Source organism: Hemibagrus wyckioides, linkage group LG14 (assembly GCF_019097595.1).
Source record: "Hemibagrus wyckioides isolate EC202008001 linkage group LG14, SWU_Hwy_1.0, whole genome shotgun sequence".
NCBI classification, from domain to species: domain Eukaryota; kingdom Metazoa; phylum Chordata; class Actinopteri; order Siluriformes; family Bagridae; genus Hemibagrus; species Hemibagrus wyckioides.
This window is the reverse complement of record NC_080723.1, coordinates 7390148-7413505: the sequence shown is the minus strand read 5'-3', so window position 1 is coordinate 7413505 and position 23358 is coordinate 7390148. Positions and strand designations below refer to the sequence as shown.

The 23358-nt window shown below is 38.7% G+C and overlaps 1 protein-coding gene across 3 annotated transcripts; it reads right to left on the bottom strand.

Annotated features, from left to right (window-relative positions):
* Positions 1-31: 31 nt before the first annotated feature.
* On the bottom strand, positions 32-21873 carry myo5ab (myosin VAb). 3 transcript variants are annotated; one of them, XM_058408185.1, is made up of 40 exons: positions 21672-21873; positions 21147-21257; positions 19139-19310; positions 18749-18893; positions 18276-18432; positions 18014-18157; positions 16569-16650; positions 16216-16323; positions 15988-16094; positions 15511-15776; positions 15315-15396; positions 15074-15214; positions 14532-14657; positions 14338-14421; positions 14091-14216; positions 13859-13956; positions 13669-13755; positions 12744-12852; positions 12323-12534; positions 12072-12228; positions 11201-11440; positions 10822-11016; positions 10483-10576; positions 9620-9753; positions 9370-9483; positions 8654-8791; positions 8068-8124; positions 7503-7715; positions 6583-6620; positions 6361-6441; positions 6059-6257; positions 5812-5905; positions 5565-5711; positions 4935-5089; positions 4734-4823; positions 4040-4190; positions 2739-3006; positions 2407-2581; positions 2234-2314; positions 33-1594 (listed from the first exon to the last, which is right to left on the bottom strand). In XM_058408185.1, the coding sequence occupies exons 1-40, from the start codon at positions 21696-21698 to the stop codon at positions 1442-1444; spliced, it is 5358 nt and encodes a 1785-aa protein (XP_058264168.1). In that variant the 5' UTR covers positions 21699-21873; the 3' UTR covers positions 33-1441. The 3 variants fall into 3 exon arrangements, with proteins under 3 accessions (XP_058264169.1, XP_058264168.1, XP_058264170.1); XM_058408186.1 differs by lacking the exon at positions 8068-8124 and having other exon boundaries at positions 32-1594; XM_058408187.1 differs by lacking the exons at positions 19139-19310; positions 21147-21257; positions 21672-21873 and having other exon boundaries at positions 18734-18873.
* Between the last annotated feature and the right edge of the window lie 1485 nt (positions 21874-23358).

Below are 23358 nucleotides of genomic sequence, written 5' to 3'. Positions count from 1 at the left end.
AAATGGGTAGTCAAAAATAAGAAACTAGAAGAATCACATATCAAGCAATTCATTTTTGTTTATTTTTTTACATAAGGAATTCTGTTGAAATAAGGTTTAAAAACATGACCACTATTTTCTTTTGACATAAACTTTGCTGTGACTTTTCATAATACTCTAATACATATGCACATATCACAATTATGGACGTTCATTCATTAACCACTTTATCCTGGATGAGGGTCACAGTAGATCCGGAGCCTATCCCAGGAACAGTGTGTGTGAGGTGGGAAAACGGACTGGACAGGACACCAGCCTATCGCAGGGTACCATGCACTTGCAGGTACACATTCACACATTTATAGAAAGGGGCAAACAACCTTGGCACAGAAAGAACACTTCTGTGCTGCCCCTTCTACACAGTTGACAGAAACAAATTTTTTTTCAACAGGCTCGCAAAGTCTAGACGTCATCATATACTAACATTTAATAAACACTATAATTAACTTAATTCAATATAAACACACACACACACGTTCAGTAACCATGCCAGGCAAGAACATTCACCACGGCTGGGATGCCAACCCATCACAGTGCATCATTCTGACACACACTCTTCACACCAATCAACACATGAAACACCACATACAGGGAAACCTGAGCTCAGGATCAAATCCAGGACACTGGAGCCATGAGGTGGCAATGGTGGCAAACCTGCTGCAGCACTGTGAGGCCTGGAATAAATATCCACTGAGTAAACCATTTTCATTTACTTCACTCTCATGAGGTAGCTTCAAGTAGAGACACTATTCTTTCAGCTCTTGAAAATAATGTAAGACAACAAAAATGGAATAACATTAAAACAACAGGTTACCAGCACAGATTAAGAGCATAAAGTTCAGATAACAAATCACAAAGTACTGAGGTGTAAAGGCCAAATGTTTTTACAACTACGAGGCAAAGCTGACCACTTCAGACATAAACCATCACGTCAGGTTTTTTTTCTCAGTCTGGAGCTTTTATCCAGAGATCATCACACAAGATACTCAGCTGGACCATCAACAGACCATTATTAAGGTTTTATCACTGTGCTTATTTCTTTAGGAAGCAAAAAGGTAAGAGCTGTAGCATTGCATTAAACAGCCAAGTGGACAAATATGTCCTTAAGGTATCTTCTGGTCATCTGTTTAGATCCTCTTCGGAAAAGGAGGTGAAGAACTTTGAGAAAGGCATTGCTTTTACCACAGCTTGTAATAAAAGATACTTTTAAGACAATGCTTTCCCTTAATTACCTATTTAGTTATTTTTTTTAAACATGCTTTGTCAAGTTTGTCAGGACAGATTATTTTTATAATTATTATCATCATTATTCATGCTGGCAATATACTATACTTCTTTTTTTTTTTAAATATATATCTTCAAGGACTTCAAGTAAATTGAATTATGATGCTCCTGGTGGTTTTTAGAGTCTCGTGAGGAAGCTGAGGTTGAGACTTTGGGGGATCTGGAGGCACTCTAGGGCCACAGGAGAGGGGGTAAACGTTAAACTGAAAGGGATGATAATTTTGCTGTCCATGAGCAACTGAGGAGACTCCTGACGGTCCTTTAACAAAGCCTGTAGAGAGCAGACAGAAAAATTACAAACAAGCGTGCACACCTTTGGGAAATTAATTTCATTTCATACTCATATTAATATTTCTTTATTATCTTTAGGTAATCCTCTATTACTCTCCAGAGCCAAAGCATTTATGTGAGTAATCACAAGCCTGGTATATCTGCTGCATAGACTTGCTGTGTGAGAAAACAGGAAGATGTCCTTGAAGGCCAGATTTGAAGCACGCAGAGAGGCCTACTACATTTAAGACACCTGATGTGAAGTTGCAGTCATGTCTGTTCATGTATGATCAGTAAGACCGGGTTGTGACCCAGAGGTTAAGACAATTTAGTTCTCACGGTCCTAAAATTTGTAGATTCACCACATTTCATGTGCCATTAATCATACAAGATCATTCATGTTAATTTTATCTTTGTTTAACCAGTAAGCATGAAGTTCTTGTTTACCTGTAACCAAATCACAAAGCACTAGCCCTATGCAATGAACTTTATTTGATGTATTGCATGGAACACTTTCTTTTCCCAGCCGTAACTTGGATTTCTGAGTTTTTAACCTTTTATTCCTCATTAGAAGGTAATATTTTCCACTACATAGGCACCAACCCACATAGAATCTTGTACAGACACACACACACCTTACCTGCACAGATTTAATGAACGATGCAGACACTCTTTCCTCAAACTCATTTACTGGTGTGTACAGGTTAAGGAGCTTCTCAATCTGTTCCAGGAAAAAGGTAAAATTTGCATTTTTGCACTAAAGACGACCGAACATTTTTACAAAACCTAAAGAGTTTGTGAGTGGATGGAGACCTGTGTGGCAGTGAGCGCTGTGCACATTGTGGCGATTGCCTCTGCATCTTCCTGACTCTTTTTCTTGATCTGCAGCAGCTGAGCAGCCTGGATAAGAGGCTCCAAAGTTTCCCGCACCCCGCGGACCTGCATTCCCTTATCCATAAGCCACTCCTCCAGCTGACTCACATTATACCTGTGCAGAGAAAGCTTAACGATGTTCTTATCTCTAGGATACAAACACTGCCATGACATTTCAACAAAACATTGTCCCCTGGACCACAGATGAAGGCTCACATTAAGCAGACTATTCTTCTACAAAATGTTCTGTAGAGACTCCTTGTGGCCAGTACCTGATCTGCAGCCCTTTGCTCCACGAGCACATGTCCTTGCGCAGCAGCAGGTTGTTGAGTGTTGTGGCACAGATGACATAAAAGTTTTGCTTGAGCACTTGTCTGATTAGTTCAGTGTCGTTGCTGTGTTGGAGTAGAGTGGAGTGGAATGAATCAAGCTGTTTTAGAATGGACTCCACTGTGAAGGAGCTGGAGGTCCGCTTCCTCAGCCCTATGGGCTTGAGCCCCAACACACCAGGGATGGTGTCCTGCTCCAACATGGCCACCACTGGAATAAAATAGGAATAAGCGAGAAAAACAAGGACAGCAAAAAGAAAACCCAACAAAACAAAACAATACAGAGAGAGAGAGAGAGAGAGAGAGAGAGAGAGAGAGAGAATTGCAAATACATACAAAAGTAAAAATCATATTAAGATAAGGAAAAACAGAAACACCAATAATGCCAAACTTTGTTCCTATTGACACTGAGATGGTGGGTCTACCTTAAAGACCACATGTCATTCTCAAATCAGATTAGATAGGTGTTGATTACATTTCTATAACAGCAGATATGACAGCAGACCAAAGTAAAATCACATGTTTATATTAATGAACTCATTTTAATACATTATTAGAGCAGGTTCTATGAGCTGCCATTTTGCAGACAGATCTAATAAGACTAACAATAAGGAAATAAAGAAGTATTTTTTTAACAAAGAAAATGTGTAATTGTTTCTGTGATTAAGCTTTCCACTAGCAGACGTTTATTTATGAAAGTGCTTCCAGTGTCGGTGCTTTTTGCCTGTTTATTAGCTGCTATAACATAAGTGTGGGTCTTTATGGGGATTTGAACCACCCATAAGTACATCACAGAGGCAAATTAATTAGTATTAAAGCAAAAGGCATTCTGTTACAGGAATAATCAGTAATACTTTACCACCCTGAAGTGGATTATTTAGCAGAGCATCTCAGAGGGTTTTGTTCCTCTTACACCGCTGTAATTTGCAAATGGCGACCATGTGTTTTACTAATGAATGTTATACCTTTTAATTTGGTCTTTGTGTGTGTGTGTGTTCTTTAAGAAATTAAAGAGAGAAACTTCAAGAGAGAAAAGACAGAGGCTGGTGATGGAACAACTGTTCATAATAGAAAATAAATATCTTGTTTAATGAATGTTCTACCATATTAAATGTAACTAGAAACTAACAAAATGCAAATGTTCATTAGCAAATTCATCATGATGTTTGTCACTGGAAAATAGTCAACTTCAGGTTAGTAATGATAACGCCTCACACCACTGTGGAGATATACGTGGCCATTACCAATCATAGGCTGAAGGACATCCTCCATGCATTTGATGAGTTGCTGATAAATCTGGACGACCAAATCATTCAGAACCTGCCTGTAGCCAGTCAGGTCAAAGTTCAGCAGACACTGTTTGTTCTGCTGCGGAGTGTTGTGTTTTGTGTAGACCTGAGAATACAGACACTCAAAGTCAAAGGTGAGAGATCAACTGTAATACAACACTCAACTTTTCAGGACTTATTTGCACAACACCCACCACCTCACAGTATATATTGCATACATTTCACTGAAACTGCATACAACTGAAACACATCTGCACTCTAAATCACAATAGTCATAACTGCTTAGTGATTAAGGTGTTGGCCTACTGATCGGAAGATTGCGAGTTCGAATCCCAGGACCACCAGGCTGCCATTGAAGGCCCTTGAGCAAATCCCTTAACCCTCAGTTGTATTAATGAGTTAAATGTAATTTGCTCTACAAAATGTCATACTGATCTGCATACATATTATACATATTTTTATATATAATTTCCCTTTCCTACCTATATATTTATATATAATCTATTTTTTATTCTATTTTGATTCTGCTGTATTTTTATGACAGTTGATATACCATTTCACTTCCTGTTGTTTTATGTATGGTTGTGTATGTGACGAATAAAAATAGAATTTGAAAAGCATCAAGTGTGTGACACACACACACACAGACCTCTTCTCCACTGTACTGTTTCAGGCAGTGCAGGAAACGGCAGGTGGTGGCCAACCAAAATGAAACTGTATCAAAATCACTGCTTTTTTTCTGCAAACAAATACCAGTTACAAATAAAGGTTCATCTTTAATGCTTTTTGCACTAGAACAATTTATGTAAATGCATAAATAACAGACCATCATGCACTGTGTTAATCTCACCTTTAGCACATTCTTGATGTTGCTGATTGAAGAGTTGAGCAGGGTGTGTACTCTCTGGTCATTGTTAGTGTAATCAGCATAGCGGAGGCACATGAAGAGGATATAAGCTGGTAGGCCTGGGATAAGGTTTACTGCAACCCCTCTGGGCTTTAGATCTAAGCCATAATAACATAATAAATTGCAATTATAATTGTTCAGCAATTAAAAAAAAACAAAAAAACATTTATTCCAGATTACTCAGATTATACAATTACTCCAGAGAATTGTAAGAAATCACAGGCCTTTTGTTGATGTGCTCCACTCACCCTGGTCCAAGCTTAACAGTTGTATCACCCAAGTGATTTAAAATACAGCTGTTTCAGGACACCATTAACAACTGTTCTCAGACCAGTTAATCACACCTAGTGGTTTATCAACTAGACGCGACACTGGCTGATTATAGTATGGAAAAGCCGGTGGCCATCAAATCAATCACAGACAAAATTTTTAGAAGTTTTAGAAGCTCTTTAGCATAGAGCTTAACCTTAAACATCAAAAAGTTCAAACAGTATTTAAAGTTTGGTGATACTGCAAATAAAGATTGCCGCTATGCACCAAGAACAATTTATTTTCTTACAGAATATAACTTACCTGTGATTAGTATCCTAAACAGCTTGGCCTCATCCTCCTTTCTGTACTGCAGCATGCCCTGACAATGCCGCTCTTTACGCAGGATGTTCACCTCGGGCAGAACTTCACCCACTCCATTTTCCGTACAAGGCTGATCCAAAGAGGTATCTGTGGACACCAGTAAAACACCTCACTAAGACTTAGCACAATAAAAAAAATGCACAGTATAAAGATCACCAAAGTCCATGTTAAGTCCGACTACACTTACTGTCTGACTCCTCAAGCTTCCTCATGTAAATCTTCAGCTGTTTCTTCAGCTTGCGAGTGGTCTTGTCCTGCTTGCCAATTTGCTCCATTAGCTCCTATATTACATTTTACAATGTGAGTACATAGTCTTGTCACATGAAATTAAATCATCAGTGTCCATATGTGTATCTATGGAGCTTGGAAGCTGATTGAGTCACACCCAGTCACTCTCTAAAACATTCATGCGCTCCTGCGCCCCATGCACTCACCAGATTATGACGGGTGAGACGGGTGATCTCATTCTGGAGTGCTGCATTTACACGACCAGCCTGAGACAGTTGCAGTGTACCAGAGAGAAGATGATGCTGCTGCTCTCGCTCTTCTTTCAGAACCTGCAACTCTGCTCTCAGGGCTTCCAGCTCCTCTGTATGACTCTGTCTTTCAGATTGCAGCTGAGACTCCAGCACCCTACAGAGTTGAACAAAAAACAAAACAACAAAAAAAAAACATGCTTGAGTGATACAGGTGGGAGCAAGTATGGTAACATTTCTAAATGTTCTAACATTTCTACCTGTTAGTTTCTTTTAGTCCCTCGTATGCCATCCACAGCTCTCCGTCCTCATTCATTTCACGTAGATCTAGAGTGAGGGATCTGAGCATGCACACACACACACACAGAGAGAGAGAGAGAGAAGATTTGAATAGGAAGGAATGCTCTTCATTTTTAAAACTAAATTAAAACTACTGCAGATTTTGAAGATGTATGGTTAGAGAGGAATTTGTGTAGAAATACCTGCTGGTGTCACTTGAATTACTTTCCACTGCTGCTTCCTACAAGAGGATGAAATCTATGAACAAGCAACTAAGATAACAGTGAGTTATACTAATGTATGAGGAAAAGACAATTAGTGAAAAATCTTAGTTTATGTAGCATATTATTTTAAGCTGGAAGTTTATTTATTGATGTCAGTCATATGTAAAATCCTATTTAAAAGTAAAGGCCTTCACCCTATGGCCAGGAGATATCAAGCTTAAATCCTAATGATGCCCCAGCCATAAATGACACCCAAAAGAGCAAAATTTTCTGTGCTCTCTGGCTAGAATGGACATGTACTCCTACTCTCATTTCAAACACATAATGTTTACCCATTTGGGGTGTCTGTGAACCCAGGTATGGATAGCACATTCCCCAGGTGTGTTACACTTCCCTATGATGCAGCAGTTAGAAAGTTTGCAGTTAGCTGCCTTCACTTGTTTTGGAGGAGGAGTATGTTAGCCGTTATCCTCTTCCACTGGAACTGGAAGGTGACCAAATTATTAATGAAATGGGGAGAATTACACTTTTTATCTTCAAAATTAATAATTTCTCACTTCATGTATCATATTTCATCTTCACCTTTAATTAAACTAAAACTGCATTTTTGTTTTGCTTTAATATTTAATCAGTGCAAGTGCTTTTTCCCCAGAGCTACTTGTACTAAAGAAAATGAATGAGTGTTCACTTTCTGGACTACACAAGTGAGCTCCTGTAGTTTAACCAATTGTGCAACTGTGAGAAAGCCTTTATGGATGGTCTTCCCACATAGCTCATTGATCGGTTTGTTTAAACATATCTCACAACTGAGCAGTAAAATAAAAAAGTAAAAAACTGTAAAAAACAATGTGCTGAAGCTCAGCTGTACAGGTAGGAGCAGCTATACTTATGCACAGTACCTTAAACTTGAAGCCCTCTAGATTGACCAGCTGAGTGCGCAGCATTAGCACTTCCTCTTTGCACATTTCCAGCTCCTCAGTAGTGGAGCTCAGCTGCTCTAGGAGCACATTATAGGCTGGTGTTAATCTTGAGCTTTTCCCCGCAGTGAGACATGCACGCAGGTCATTCAGATCCTTCTTCAGCCTCTTATTTGATGACTCCAGGTCCTGTCGCTGGTAGGAGAAAGAGGTGGGTGGCAGAGAAGAAAATGAATGCATTCAATATAATTAAATGTCAAAATAAAATCAAGTTTCCTGCTACCATGATTTTATTGCTGGCTTGAGTGAGGCACTTAAACCGAAATTGCTTCAGGGCAATCGTCCCAAACTGGCACCTAAAAAACCACTCTAATTATAAATATCAGGTGTAATAATTGGCCATAGTCATTACAGTTACATTACATCTAACAGTGATGTCTCCAGTTAAAGCATAAGAATATTTTTATCCCTAAGGGTCTTCAGTTTAATCACAGAAAACTGCAGTGTTTTTAAATAAGAAGAAAGGAATGGCTCTATATGGTATTACTTTCTGGGCCTCATAGTCTCTCTCAGCTCCTAACGTTCTCCGACACTCATCCAGGTCCTGAAATAGAATACATAATATATATTAATATTTCCTTTAGGCCTATTTATCTGACCCTACTAATTAACTATACATAGGTCTGACACTACTAGTTAATTATAGCAGCTAGTGTCTTCACGATTAAGCCCACGGAATTTCAAAAGTCATTAAAAACAATGGATTTTAAGCCCAGAACGCTAAAATTGGCCAAGTTCTCTGGTTCTCTGGTCACTCACAGGAAAAGCAGTTAGCCCTTTCCTCAAAGTCTGATACTCAATCCTGTGGCTTAGCATGAACAGCAGGTAGAACAGACGTGGCTGGCTGGCTTCACATGTCTTAGAGGAATAACATTAGCCACCACCTTCCCTGGTTGGTAACACATCTACTGAAGCACTGTATTCGATTAAATTTCACTATCAAATCTGGCCACCCTTAGTAAATCTGTTTCAGATTTACTAAGCAAAATCTAGAAACGTCACATCCTCTAGACAGCTTAAATGAAGTGTTGCTAGCAGTCTGATCTCTCAGCTCAGGTCCAGTATATATGTACCTGGTCATGTTCTTGCTGGAGCTGCTCCTCTCTGGAATCCCACACTCTCTGCAGGTTCATCTTCTCCTGCTCCAGCTCAGCAACTCGCTTCTGTAGCTTCAGCAGGAGAGCCACATCCACACTTCCCTTTACCTCATCCTGCAGCAGATAGCACAGACATGTGCTTGCGTAGCCAAGAGCCTTTCTGACAAGTCTTTCAAAAACAGACTTTACTGATCCATCCATGGATCTATGCTGATGTGCAATGCTTTCTGCCATCACTCATGACTGCAATGACTTCTACATATACCATAAATGGTCAAGATAAACATGCCCATGCAAATCTGAGACTACATTTCCATGGCTGTATTTACTGAACTGAAAGTTTCCTTTAATTACTGTTTTGTAAATGCACATATTTGCAATAGTTTAATAAGTATAAAGCAGTTTAATGACGCAATTATTATTGACGAGTTAAAATCCTAATGAAATTGCTAGATCTGAAGATTTTTCACATTTGTGTGAATGAAAAACTAACCATTTCTATTTTCTGGATTTTTTCTATGAATATATTGCCCCTAGTAGGCTAGGTAAAAACAGAAATACTTCTAAAAATAGTCCTGAGTGTCATATGAGCCATTAAACAGTGTGGAGTGTGACATGACAAGAGAATGATGAGTTAAACACTATTTTGATTTCAGCTTCACTTTAAAATCCAGTTAAATCCAGACACTTACCTCTGGAATCTGTATGCTGACCTCTGACCCTGTAAACTCAGAGCATTGAGTGTGTTCTGATTCATTACTGCTGAAAGCAGAGTCTTTTCTTAAATGACCAAGGTTGGTGGCATACTGTGAGGGAGTGGAGAAAAATCACATTTGTTTTTCTTCATTTTCTCTCTTACATTTCTTTTAGCTGATTAGCCAGCTGTGATAGCAAATGTTTTAACTCTTTAATTATAAATTCCTGTAAACACACAGCACTTACTGTTAATTTCAGATCAGTGTACTGGGCCTCCAGTCTGATGTGTTCAGTCAGAAGGTTCTGGTAGCGAGTACACTCTTCATTAAGCTCCATCTGTAGACACTCTGTGTATTCCTTATTGGCCTCCTGCAGCTGATCTTTAAATATATGTGTGTTTAGTAGGAATAAAAGAAAAAAAAGACAACATTTAAATTAAAAGGGGTCTTTTAGAGAACAAAAGTGTCAGTTCCAGAAATGAGGGCAGCAGAAAAAAATGCAGAAATTTTATAGTTGTTGAAGTTAGATAACAGGCTAAGTTAGCTAGTTGACAATAACATCCACCCAGTTTCTGTACCGCTTATTCTACACAGAGTCTATTGCAATGGATGGCACAAGGCTGGGGGGCACCTTGGACAGTCACACACACTATTTCACACACTTCAGACAATTTAGAGATGCCAATCAGCTTACAACACGTGTCTTTGACTGGGGGAGGAAACCAGAGTACCCAGAGAAAACCCCTGAAGCATGGGGAGAATATTCAATCTCCACACACACAGGGTGGAGATGTGAATCGCTCCCCCAAACGTGTTAACCATGCTAACCACAAAACCCCCATGCCCCCTGACAATGTAATACAATTAATCATGTATCGAAGTTTTCATTTAGGAACAAACTACAAATATTGCACTCTAACAACTACAAAAATTATTTGGAAACTGTTAAAGCCTGATGTCCTGAACAGTTTTGTTTAAATATAAAGTATCAGGTGTATTTTGCTTGTTTCAACACTTTGAGTTCCATGACTCGGCTGGCAAAGCAATTTAATGTTATGAATCCTAAGTAGAATCAATTACAGATATCATGACAGTATGATGTATACCTACCAGTAATCTTTTGGCTTTGTTCCTGAATCAGTCTGTTTAGCTCATCTTTCTCAGACTTCAGCAGACAGTTTGTCTCTTTCAGCTCAGCAAGAATCTGATTTGCAGGGAAAACATGATTTTAATGACTTTACCCTACAACTGATTTTCTTTTCTTTTTTAGTAATCAGATCAGAATAAAATAAAATCAGACGAGAATGAGCCTGAAATTGTTTGTTAAAGCAACCAGAGGAACTTGAACATCCTATGTTTAATTGGTAGCCACTGGTAGTTTACTGAGATGAAGAAGCAGCCTAAAGATGTCAGATCATTATTGTAGAGTCACACAACACAGATTCTCACCTTTCTGTTCCTTTCTAATTCATGCCGGGTTAATCCCAGCTCCTCTTGCAGGGCAGACACCTGGCCACAAAAACGACGGGCTTCTTCCTCGACTCTGTGCAGAGATTCTAGCTGGGTGCGTAATTTATCCATCTCTGCCATGCTCCAGCTCTCAACTGCACACAAGCGCTCTGAGAGCTCCCTGTTCTCTTTATGCTGGAGATTCATTTTTCCCCCAGACACACACACACACACACACACAAACACCTTCATTACTCCCCACAGTAATAAACAGAAAACAAATGAATCTGATTTAAAATTGAACATCATTAGAAAATCATGGATATGCTACATTCATTGTTTTGTTTACTTTATTTTCACAAAAACTAAAAAGAAATACCTGTTCATCCACTTTCCTCTGTAGCTGCATTATCTTTTTCTCCATCCCTACACCGAGTTTCTTGTAGTGCTCGACTGAACGCGCCTCAATTTTGAGTCTCTTGAGCTGTCGTCGAGCCAGCATTCGGCGTATACAGCACTGCAGATACACAACAGCCTGCACAGTGCGTCTGTAGTGCAGCCGTGCTACCCATCCACGCAGCCAGCGCTGCACCACCACCACCTTCTGCTCATACTGGAGCTAAAGAGGAAAACAAGTGTAGAAAGCAAGCCCTAGTTTTTAAGGGCACAGTGCTTTTGATCAAAACAAATCAAATGTATCCTCAATATTCTCTTTAATCAGTGACCCAAACTAGACATCTGCATGGATTTGTGTGTGTGAAAAAAGTATACTTAGATAGCCAGGTTTAAGACTTTACCATTGTCTGTAAAACTGTTGGCTCATTCCCTTCTAGAAAACTTTTCTATATTGTCTTGGTAAATATTTATTTAGGAGTTTATAAAGAACATTGTAAGCAGAAAAAACAAGTATTTTGGCCAAAATCTGTTTTTGTTCATTTTTGCCAGAATTCAGCCATAGCAGCAAGTGAAATAAATTCAAAATCTAGAGATTGTGGGTTTGGGGACTGCAACCATTTAAAGTCTAAGCACACACATGGCATTGATGTAATTACTGCTTCACCTTATAAGACAGACTCTTTCTGTTACTTCACTGCTTTTGAAATGAATGGACTATAATTACAATATACAATCAAAATGTGAGAACAAGTATAGAAAGATGTGTCTTACATATGCAACAGACGAGGAGTTCTTTATATATTCATTCCTGCAATCAACTTTTGTAATTTTCTAGCATGAAGTGATCTCTGTACCTGTCTAATTCGCAGTCTGGCTCCATGTCCACGAAGCAGACGTTGAAGGAGCACTGCTGCTGCTTGTTTCTGCTTATAAAGTCGTCTGGCTGCATACTGTCGCTGGTATTTCTGAATGACTACAGCTGCCTTCGTCCTCCTCAGGCATTTAAACAAGCTGAGGAAGATGAACAGAATAGTGTTATCAGTGTGTAGAGATTTGTAGCAACCTTTTATAGTATAATATAGATGCAAGACTTGAATGCACTCACAACCGAGCCTGGTGCCCACGTATGAATCTCTGCACAGTGACTGCAGCTCTGCGCAAACGCAGGTATTTCTTGCGGGTGAGCCAGCAGCGGATGGTCTTCTGGATCTGCACACATGCCACGCGGAGTTTATTGGCTCGTAGTTTCTCCAAATATGCCACCTGCCCTGCCCGGAAAAAGATCTTTGTTTCCCCAAACTGGTATTTATCTGTGTCCTGAAGAGAGAGAAATTGTCAATTACTCGCTGGTGGTTCAGCAACAGGATAAATGGGAAGGTTGCGTTAGTAAGGGCATCCGGTGTAAAACCTGTGCCAAATTAAATGCTGACCTGATGGAGAAGCCAAAAGAACACCAACAACAACTTGTCAAGAACAGGCATGAAACATGCTTTTACATACATTTACATTTTAACTACCTTATTTACCTGTATCAGCTGTGCTAGAACAATCTGGCAGGTTAACTTCATGTCTGGCAGTACATCCTTCAGCTTCATCAGAACTCGGTACCGAATGAAAAACTCCTGATAAGTCCACCTGAAAAAGAGCCTATGTATTATATGATCTAGAAACATCTAAAGTCTTAGGAGAGCAAATAATGCAGAAAATTATACTTTAGAAAAATTATATATGCATTTGAATATAATTATTATACATTTTAAATCTGTCCTTTTTATCACACATGTTCAATTTGTGAATAATCATTTTGGGTATTATTATTTTGCTAATCATCCATAAAAATCACATTTTTTTTTTACTGCATCATAAGAGTATCATTAGAACATGAGAGGCATTCTGGTCCACCGAATTTTACAGCAGTTACAGAAGATTGCTCATTTGCTTTGGCTAGTTGAGTTGTGAAAACTCAAGTGACTATACAGTACAAGCACATACAGTTTAGATTTAGTTTTTTTCCACCAACATTAAAATTGTTTGTAAGGGTAAAATCATACAGAGGCATTTCCCAGAACAAGTAGAACAGGAAAGCCTTTACCACCAAGTACACACCTTCTTCCTACTAATTTATAGGTCAGAAATAACCTTAAAATAGTCTAAGTACTACTTCAAATAACAACTATTTCAGACATTTGACCTTGTCGTAAACGTGACCCTGTCTATCAATTCCAAGAACAGTCCGAACCAGTTAAGCTGCAGATTACAATGTAACCTTGTAACATTGTGCTAATGAATATCTTGGATGGACACACTTGGACAGATGGACAAAAATAATGCCATCACCACCAGAGGCATAATAAGGACTAGCCACTTTATAATGTAATTCATTTATAGACACAAAAGGTGAGCCCACATGATGAACATTAACCTAAATAAACATATTTTGTATAGCTGAACCTGGATGGAAAGCCTGCTGCAGAGATGCGAATAGTTTCCAGTACGCCACATGCCCGCAACTGCTGCACTGCTCTAATGGGGTTCATTCTAATGACAGAGAGAAAAAGATTAGATACGTAGAGTACTCAATATGAAACAAGGATAAGGCCTTTTACAAATTATATTTAAGATGGAAGACCCAGGGACTAACACAAAAGGAGTCTTCTGGTCATTGGGCTTTATGCAGCGCACATAGTGAGGAGCTGTGGCGTTTAAAGTGTCCATGAGCAACTGCAAAGAGTTTCGGAACTAAAAGGAGAAATAAAATTCAGAAAATATTAAATTATGTCTAATAAATAAAATTCTCCTTAGTCAGGGGAGTGTGTTATGAAGGAGACTTTAGAAAACAAAGCAAAACATCATTAAAAGGTCATCGCACATACCTGCAGTCCAACAGATTTCTTGTGCTCTCTGAAAGACTGACCCACTTGCGTCATTTTTGTGCGACTTGAGGCTACTTTGCTTGGAGCTTTTTCCTCTTCCTGAAAGAGCTCCAGCAGCAAAGCAAACTAAAAATGAGCCAGGGAGGACAGATGCTTTGTAACATAGCAAAACAATTTTACACATTCCTATTGGTCAGTGTAGAGTCTCAAATGCAGTAGTTTTCCACTGTTTCCAGGATGGACAAACCTTACTCGATTTCAGCACATTTATCTGTTCCTCATTCACCGTATCTTTGTTTTTCTCCAGAAACCCCTCACACTGATACACCACCTGAGGCAGAATCGCACAGAAAAAAACGTTAAGACAGATGAAAAAACAGTATTATAACATCATAAATGGGCCATTATCAACCAAATTGGTCATTTTGATAAGTTATGTACCCTGTCTGCAAAATGATGGATGATGAATGACATGTTGGACATACGAGGTTTCTCAAAGTGATCACTCTTCTTCAGGTGGGTGTTGTAGAGCTTTTGTGCCCATGAATCATCTGATCCTTTAGGCATCTGAGGGTTTTATGGCAGGTTACAAATAACAACAGACTCAGTGAAGTGACAAATCTATTAAGGTATTTTCCTGAATATGACAAAAAGTTAAAAATGCATCACATGCAATAAAACCAACAAACAAATCATAGACAGATGGATGGACAGATGGGTGAACAATTGAGTTGACAGATGGTTGAGCGGGTGGCCACACACAAGAATGGGTGAATGTTGTTGGTTGGCTGGATGGATAGATGGATGTGAGGGGGACTTGGAGAATGGATAGGCAGATGTTGGGCAGATGGAGGGCAGATGGATGGGTGACATGGTGGATGCAGTGATGCGTGAATAGGATGGTGGGCAGATGGATGGGTGGCAGGGTGGATGCAGTGATGCATGAATAGGATGGACAGATGGAAATAATACAGCATACTTACCATGCACTCCTCATCCAGCAGATCCAGCACTCCCATCTTGGCCTCAATCAGGTTAATACATGGCTTATTGTCATAGAAATCAATCAGAGTCCATGGAATCTTCTCTTTCAAGTATTCCTCTTGTTCCAGTTTGAAAACATGCTTTGGTTAACAATAATACAAAACGGCTATAATGTTAATATGATGTTTTGGAAAAACCTTGGTTGATGCAAAACCCAGGGTGTAAATGCAACACACTTACCATGTTAAACTGCTGTTGGAGTTTTTCATTAGCATAGTTTATAGAAAACTGTTCAAAGCTGTTTATTTCAAATGTTTCAAACCTAAACACACAAAGCCGATGATTCAACAGCAACATGGCTGCACTACATTACCTGTAACAAGCTTGTCCATACAATGTTAAAGGATACTAATTATACTATAAATCCATTACTTACCCATAGATATCCAGCACCCCAATGAACGAGTGCTGCTTGATGGAAGAATGCAGAGCCTTATTGATCTGACACACTATCCATGTAAAAAGCTTCACATATATGTACTTGGCCAAAGCATCACGGCTGTCCAGGGCCTCCATTTTAACCAGAGGCTTACTGAAGGTTTCTGTGGCTGTCTTCAGTTTTTTATGACACAACCAATGAGCCATGGCCTCAGGAGATACCATTAGCAGATCACAGCATATAGTCAGGTGACAGTTTTCAGCCTGAAATCAATATACAGGCAAATTGCAACCAAGCCAAGTAGAAATATATATTAACAACACTGGCTGTACATTGTTCACTCACACTGTGAGAGTAATTCCACATCAGATAAAGAAACTAAGCATACAGCCTGAAGGGAGAACTTCAGATCTGTGCAGTGAATGAAGTTCATCTGTGTGCACTTTGCAGTGTCATTATGTCACTTATACTCACTGAGACGCTGCAGTTTCCTGAGCCTTTTCCAGTCATCTCTACATTGCCCAGGTGAAGAATAGCAGCAAGGATTTGGAACAAATGCAATTGTTGACTTTCACTAATACCTGTGATTAAGATTTAAACTGTTAATCAATATCTTACAACACTATTTCTGAGCCTGACCCCAATTTGTGAGACTTCAACTCTAATAAGCACAAACAAAAAAACAAAATACTGTCATATTACCCAGAAGTGAGAAAGCCCTCCGAGTGACTTGCAGTTCCTGAACATCATCCATTCCGTCTATCACAGGGCTTTTGCCTTGATTAGTGCAGTGAAACTCAGCAGCGCTGCCTTCAAACAAAATGCAGTTAATGACAGGAAATGCAGTTATCATCTGATCATGGCAAGATGGTGTTTTAATGAAGATTACAGCCAAATAAAAAAAAGGAGACTATAAAGAGATTCATTGGAAATATTAATATCTGTGACAACCACTGTGATTGCTATAATTACTTGACCTGAATGAGTAGGAATGTTCTTGAATGAAACTTTTAAATCTCAACATTCATAGAAATCAATCAGGAAAGAAGTTATACCTAATTGCAGAGCTGTGAACTCAGGTAAATGTGCAGAGGCACACAGCTGGTAGAAGATGTGATAGTTGCGCTCTTCATTTGCCTGAAATGAGGAATATAGACATGACTTGCTTGCACATGACATAGATGTAACATTAGTTATATCAAGTGATGTACATAGTGATGTAACATACAGTACATACTTGCATGTAATTTAGCAATCATATCACTTTATTTGGAACACCTGTACATTCAGTCATGTGGCAGTAGACAATGCATAAAATCTTGCAGATACAGGTCAAGAGCTTCAGTTAATGTTCACATCGAGCATCAATATGGAGGAAAGTGTCAGACTTAACTGGGAGGCTGGAGACTGGAAAAACACCAGGATTTTTTTTTTTCTAATCTTAAATTGCCAGTTTATACCTATGATAACCTCAGATTCCTGCTCTTGGCTGACAGAAGAGAAACCCACTGTGGTCTTCTGCTATTGTTTTTGGGATGCTGAGATGCTTTTCTGCTACCACAGTTGTCAAACCAATCTGGCCATCTTCCTCTGACCCCTCTAATCAACAAGGTGTTGACAACTCCCTCAGAAGTATCACTCACTCAGTGTTTTGCACTTAGCTTTTCGCACTGTTCTGTGTAAACTCTAGAAAATCCCAGGAGATCAGCTATTTCTAAAATACTTAAACCAACCCATCTGGCACCAACAATCATGCCACAGTTAAAGTCACAGAGATCACAATTTTTCAACATTCTGATGTTTGAGGTAAACATTAACTGAAGCTCTTGAGCTGTATCTGCATGGTTATATGCATTGCGCTGCTGGAAGACTTTATAACTACATGAATGGTGTACCTAATAAAGTGGGCAATGAGTGTAAATTATAAGATGCAGTCTTAGTATTTACAATACAGCAGAAGAGTGTGTTGCAGGCAATAAGTTAGGGGTTAAATGTCCATCAAATTAATAGAAGCATTTCCTACTGCTCAATTATTTTGAGTAATTTAACTTCCCTTGCTTCTCTCACACTCTCAGGTTGTTGGTTAATTACGTGGCTCTCTTATCACATGTATCATCCTTCATGTATCTTTCATGAAATCACTGATTGCGTACAAGAAATCACACCATTATATTTTAGAAGAAAGATAAACTGCCTTAAAAAGTACTTTTCAAATTCCTTACTGAATTTTCATTTCTACAAAACATTTTGTTTTGGAACAGAATGGTACACCCTTAATGGGGACATTAAACGAGTTAAAAGGGTTTGGAAGATAAATAAAAAAAATAAATAAAACATGTTGGAATTGTGAGGATTGTTGACCTGTTGTAAACATGAGTTGGATTTCCTAAAAACAGCCAGGACAAACATGGTGTCAGACAAATTCACAAAGACACAAAGAAGAAGCGAAGTCGAGTCAGAACATTAATGAAAGGAAGAAGAATCTAAGTAAGGCAGTGACCTGAAACACCACTCGGGACTTCTCCAATAGGTACGTCCTCATGTTAGCCCCAATGATGTGGTAATTCCTATCAAATCCGATCTCAATGTACTTCCCAAAGCGACTGCTGTTGTCATTCTTGGTTGTCTTTGCATTGCCAATCGCCTGGTTATGAAGGTATTTTAAATTCAGAGAAATTATGGTCACTCTAAGAGTCACACAGAGAGACTTTACAATAAATTCACATAAACAGACTGAAATGAATGAACAAACTGAAGAATACCTCCATTATAGGGCTGGATGCCAGCACTTTCTCCTCCACGCTGGTCTCCATGGAGGTGCCGCTGACTGTGGCAAAGTAGCGCATGGCGTACTTGGCGGATACAGTCTTCCCTGCTCCAGACTCCCCACTCACTATGATGGACTGATTCCTCCCATCTCTTATAGAAAAACAAACAGAAACAGTCATCAAGTCTTTCTGTAGAGCCTAAATCCTTGACTGAACATATTGTTTTTCATTCAGCTAGTTTTGAAGACTCATGTAAGAGGACATGCAGACAGCACTTCATTTTCAGTCTTCTTGTCAATTACTTTTATTTGCTGGGATGTTGGAAGTTAACAGCAATTCTAAGCAGACTGGTTGAAAAGAACTGTCTCGATTTGAAATTCCCATAGTCTAAAGACAATGAAATAGATGTGATGTTACGTGTAAGGAAAAAGTGAATACAAAAGGTGATGCACATTTAGTTTGTGTACCGAGCCATCTGTTTATAGGCTTCCTCAGCAACTGCGAATATGTGTGGGTCCATATCCCCCATACTCTGCCCACTGTATGCATTGATGATGTCTGCTCCATATATTGGGAGTGTTTCATAAGGATTGATAGCCACCAGGATGATTCCTAAAAAGAAACACACATTTCACTCAACAGTATTCATCATGGGATCGTTTGTTAATTAAAAACCCCACAGAGATAGCACCGAATGTTTTATTACCCGTTTCAGTTCCCCTATGCTACCTATTACACAAGTTGTCAAGATATTAGAAAGCTTTTAGCATGATATCCACAAGTATATACAAGTGTTTCATAAGATAACTCCAAAGTCTAGAGTTCACCCACTTTAATCGCATGACTGAATGGCTCACCGCAGTAGGTGTAGATAAGCTTCGAGTCCATGAATCTAATGCGCAGGTTGTGCAGCACGGCTGGTTCATGCAGGTAGCTCAGAGCAGTAAGGTCGTTCTCAGCCACCAGGATGTCCGGGTTACGGAGGGGAGGCAGAGTGCTGCTTTTGGGGTCTAATTTGTATTCCAACTCCTTGGGGAAAAATGCAGGAGTCAAATGATTGTGTTGATGTGGAAGTCAGAATACTGATCTAGAAACAGATTTTATTTGTCATGGTTTAAAAAAACGTTTATAAGGATGAGGGAATTGACACTGAAGCTTGTCTTATGTTATGACTCCAGCTGCAGGCCTTTCATCTGTAGGTGCAGCTTATTGGGAGAAAACACAGAAAGTGGTTGGTTTATGAGCAGCACATCTGCAGCCTACAGCTACACTTTTGCACCACTTTAACGCTGAAGTACAATCACTCTTATTACCTTTATTCTTGTATACACACACCATCTTAATGTATGTGTGATTTTGAAACTTTGGAAGTCCTAAGCAACCAGCCCACCACTCTGAATAAATACCCTCCACTTCCTAGCATCCCTAAACAATTTATTAATCCATTCCCAAAACACTCAAGCTAAATCTTACAGCAAACCTTCCTTTACAGTAGATGATTGTCACATGCTCTTTTGTAGTATCATGATTTGACCGTATAGAGATAAATATACTAAGCTTGGCTCGTTTGGTGGAATTCTAGTGCACTTTTTTCCAATGTCAGAAAATATAAATTTAAGAAAAAGGTTGACATTCAGAAGTTATTAAAAAGTAAAGTCCCTAAAGTCAATGAACCATACATACTTCACACATACATTTCCACCAAAATACAGGTCTTCCATCCAAGTCTTTACCTCCAAACTCAAGACAGTTTAACACATTGTGATTTTAGCAGTCTTTTAAGATTATTTATTGTTACTCCATACACAATAATCCTTTTAAAATATTCCTTTAATTATATAACAGATCATGTAATAAAGCTTTCTTCATGTCAAATTATATGATCTACCAATGATGGACCTGAGATTAAAGAAAATTTTAGTTTTCTGTCAGCATGAACTGGGCTTGTGATGCCTAGACATGAGACATAAAAGTGAGTCTGAGGAGAAATGTAAGGACACAATTTCTGCCTGTTAGTATGCTTTATTTATGAAGCCTATTTTCACATGATCCTAAGCTGTCCTTTGTGCTGTACACACAGTGACAAAACTTTGTCTTGGATCACAGTGGCTCTGAATCAGCCAGCAGTAATCACAACGTATTATGCACTGTCAGACTGCTGAACTCATCTCACAACCAAATAATTTTTTTGAGATTTCTGTCTGCAGTAACAAAATCAGCCCAAAAATCATAACAGTAGAAACCCAAGGTTAGCTCACTATTTCTTTTCTGCTTTTTATAACATTTGTTTTGTTATTTGCTGATGGATTTTGTTGATATCAGGTTTCCCCTGTGGTCTAGGACACAATGATTCATTGCATGGATACACAAATCTAATTTAAACTAATCCTCCATTACTGCTCTTCAGTATAGTCTCATTACAGTGAGAGTCCAAAAGACTAGTGAAAATACTTCTATTGTACTTTCTATTCTAATACATCCAATTTAATCACATATTTTTTTATTACTGACAACAGTTTGAGTTAAAAGATTTTTGTTTTAAAATATTTACATGAATTTCATACATCAGTTTCTTAATATTTGGTTTGTTCATAGAAGTACACAGTGACCTAGAAGTAGTGCAAAATCTTGAATGTTAAATATTTGTTTGAATGTTAAATAATCCATCCCAGATTTTTAATGTGGTTTGGACCCGATGTACATCTAAAAACAGATTTAGCTCTTGGACTGCCTGTAGTATATGCATGAATATATATCAAGTGCTGAAAAATACATCAGTAACCAGAACACTGAGATCAGAGAAAACAATCCATTGAGAAAGTTATTAATTATAAAAAAGGCAACGTTGTTCTCTTTCTGGCTCACCGTGCCATCCTCAAACTGCAGCTGAAGAGCTGTGTCTCCTGGTCTGTAGTCTCTGGTCAGCTCTGCAGATCTCCAAACCTCCTGCAAGTCTGGGGTCCAAACTCGGGTATACTGCAAAGGATCAAGAGACAAGTTTAGATCAAGGCAAGGCAAGGCAAGGCAAGGGAAGGGAAGGGAAGTGAAGGGAAGGAAATATCATCAGTGGGCTTAGGTTTTGTTTGTCTGGCCTCCATTATGTGCTTGACTGAAAACTTGATTATTTTAGAGTTAGAGCTTTTAAGTGCATCCTTGGATAATTTCACAATTATACAGGAAATTACCAAAGTCATGAGAACACTGAAAATCCTTCCGCGTTAAGCCCCATATAAAAACAAACAAGCAAACATAACTTACAAAGCAGCCTTGATCTCGTACAAAAAAACACTGCTATAAAAGTAACATACAACGATACAACATCTGAGCACTGAGCTGAGATATGAAAGTAACTTTCCTGACTCTGACTCTGTTTCATGTCAACTACATTACCTTTGTGTAGAGTGCCGGCGTTTCCATAGCACTTTGCTTACAGAAAACCTTTCTTCAAGGATAAACAGACAGGCTAACAAGGGAAAAAAGTGACAAACGCCGACATCTCCCAACTTCTAAATCAGCTCCCTCCTTCCGACACGTTCAGGACAGACAGCATGATAGCTGGTGTAGATGTGAGATAAAGGGCAGTGAAGTCTAGCCGGTCTGAACTCTCTTGCCCTCTAGCGGCGACGAAAGGTAACGTCCCAACGTCCACAAAAACCGCTACTAGGGCACTAAACGCTAAGGTTAGCACTGATACTGCGGCAATACTATTTCACATACAGTTTAGTGAGCTAGTGTGTGACTTGGTACTTTTCCTAAAGCGCTGATTGATGGCCTTTGTGAAAATCTTAAATTCAGGGACTGTTCCACAGACAGAAACAACACAAGAAGCAGAAGCAGAAACGTATATATGTATATAGCTCTTTTAACTCAAAATAAAAAATAATGCTGGTAATATTAAATTGAAACAATGTTAAGAGAATTATTTTTTTATGTTAATAACACAGCAATCTTTTAATATATATATATATATATATATATATATATATATATATATATATATATATATATATATATATAATGTATATTTTTATTATAAAAAAATAGCTTGCCATTTTATAAACTAAACAACAACAACAACAACAATAATAATAATAATAACAACAGTAATAATAATATATACAGTACACACACCTATATGATTTATTAAAATATATGTTCGTTCCCACTGTATATAGTGAATGTGTTCATTCCCAGTGTATGTGTGTGTGGTGCATGTACAGTATGTGGTCAAACATACATCCCATGGTTATAATAACCTCCACTCATCTGGGAAGGTTTTCCAATAGAAGGCATAGGATCAGATCAGACACTGATTGAGTGAGCTTGGATAAGGTCTGTGGTGCAATCAGTGCTTCAGTTCATCCCAAAGGTGTTCAATGGGGTTAAGGTCAGGTGCAGGCCAATCAAGTCCTTCCAATTCAACATTAACACACCACTGAGCTAGCTTTTCATGTCATGCTGGAACAAGTTTGTGTCTCTTAGTTCCAGTGGGAGGAAAATTGTAATTCTACAGCATAGAAAGACATTCCTGACAATTGTTTGCTTCTAACTTGCAACCACACATGGTCAGGTGCCCACAGACGTTTGACCATATACAGTGAGGGAAAAAATTATTTGATCCCCTGATGATTTTGTACGTTTGCCCACTGACAAAGAAATGATCAGTCTGTAATTTTAATGGTAGGTTTATCTGAACAGTGAGAGACAGAATAACAACAAAAAAATCCAGAAAAACACATTTAAAAAAAGTTCTACATTGATTTGCATTTTATTGAGTGAAATAAGTATTTGACCCCTTTGCAAAACATGACTTAGTACTTGGTGGCAAACCCTTGTTGGCAATCACAGACATCAGACATTTCTTGTAGTTGGCCACCAGGTTTGCACACATCACTCAAGGAATTTGGGCCCACTCCTCTTTGCAGATCCTCTCCAAGTCATTAAGGTTTTGTGGCTGACCCTTCAGCTCCCTCCAGAGATTTTCTATGGGATTAAGGTCTGGAGACTGGCTAGGCCACTACAGGACCTTAATGTGCTTCTTTTTGAACCACTCCTTTGTTGCCTTGGCCGTGTATTT

Excerpts from the sequence above, each read along its gene's own strand:
- myo5ab (XM_058408185.1), bottom strand. The coding sequence starts at position 21,698 with ATGGAAACGCCGGCACTCTACACAAAG. Across the intron at positions 13,957-14,090 it reads AGAAATCTGTTGGACTGCAG|TTCCGAAACTCTTTGCAGTT; the intron begins GTATGTGCGATG and ends TTCTCCTTTTAG. Across the intron at positions 6,258-6,360 it reads GGACTAAAAGAAACTAACAG|GGTGCTGGAGTCTCAGCTGC; the intron begins GTAGAAATGTTA and ends TCAACTCTGTAG.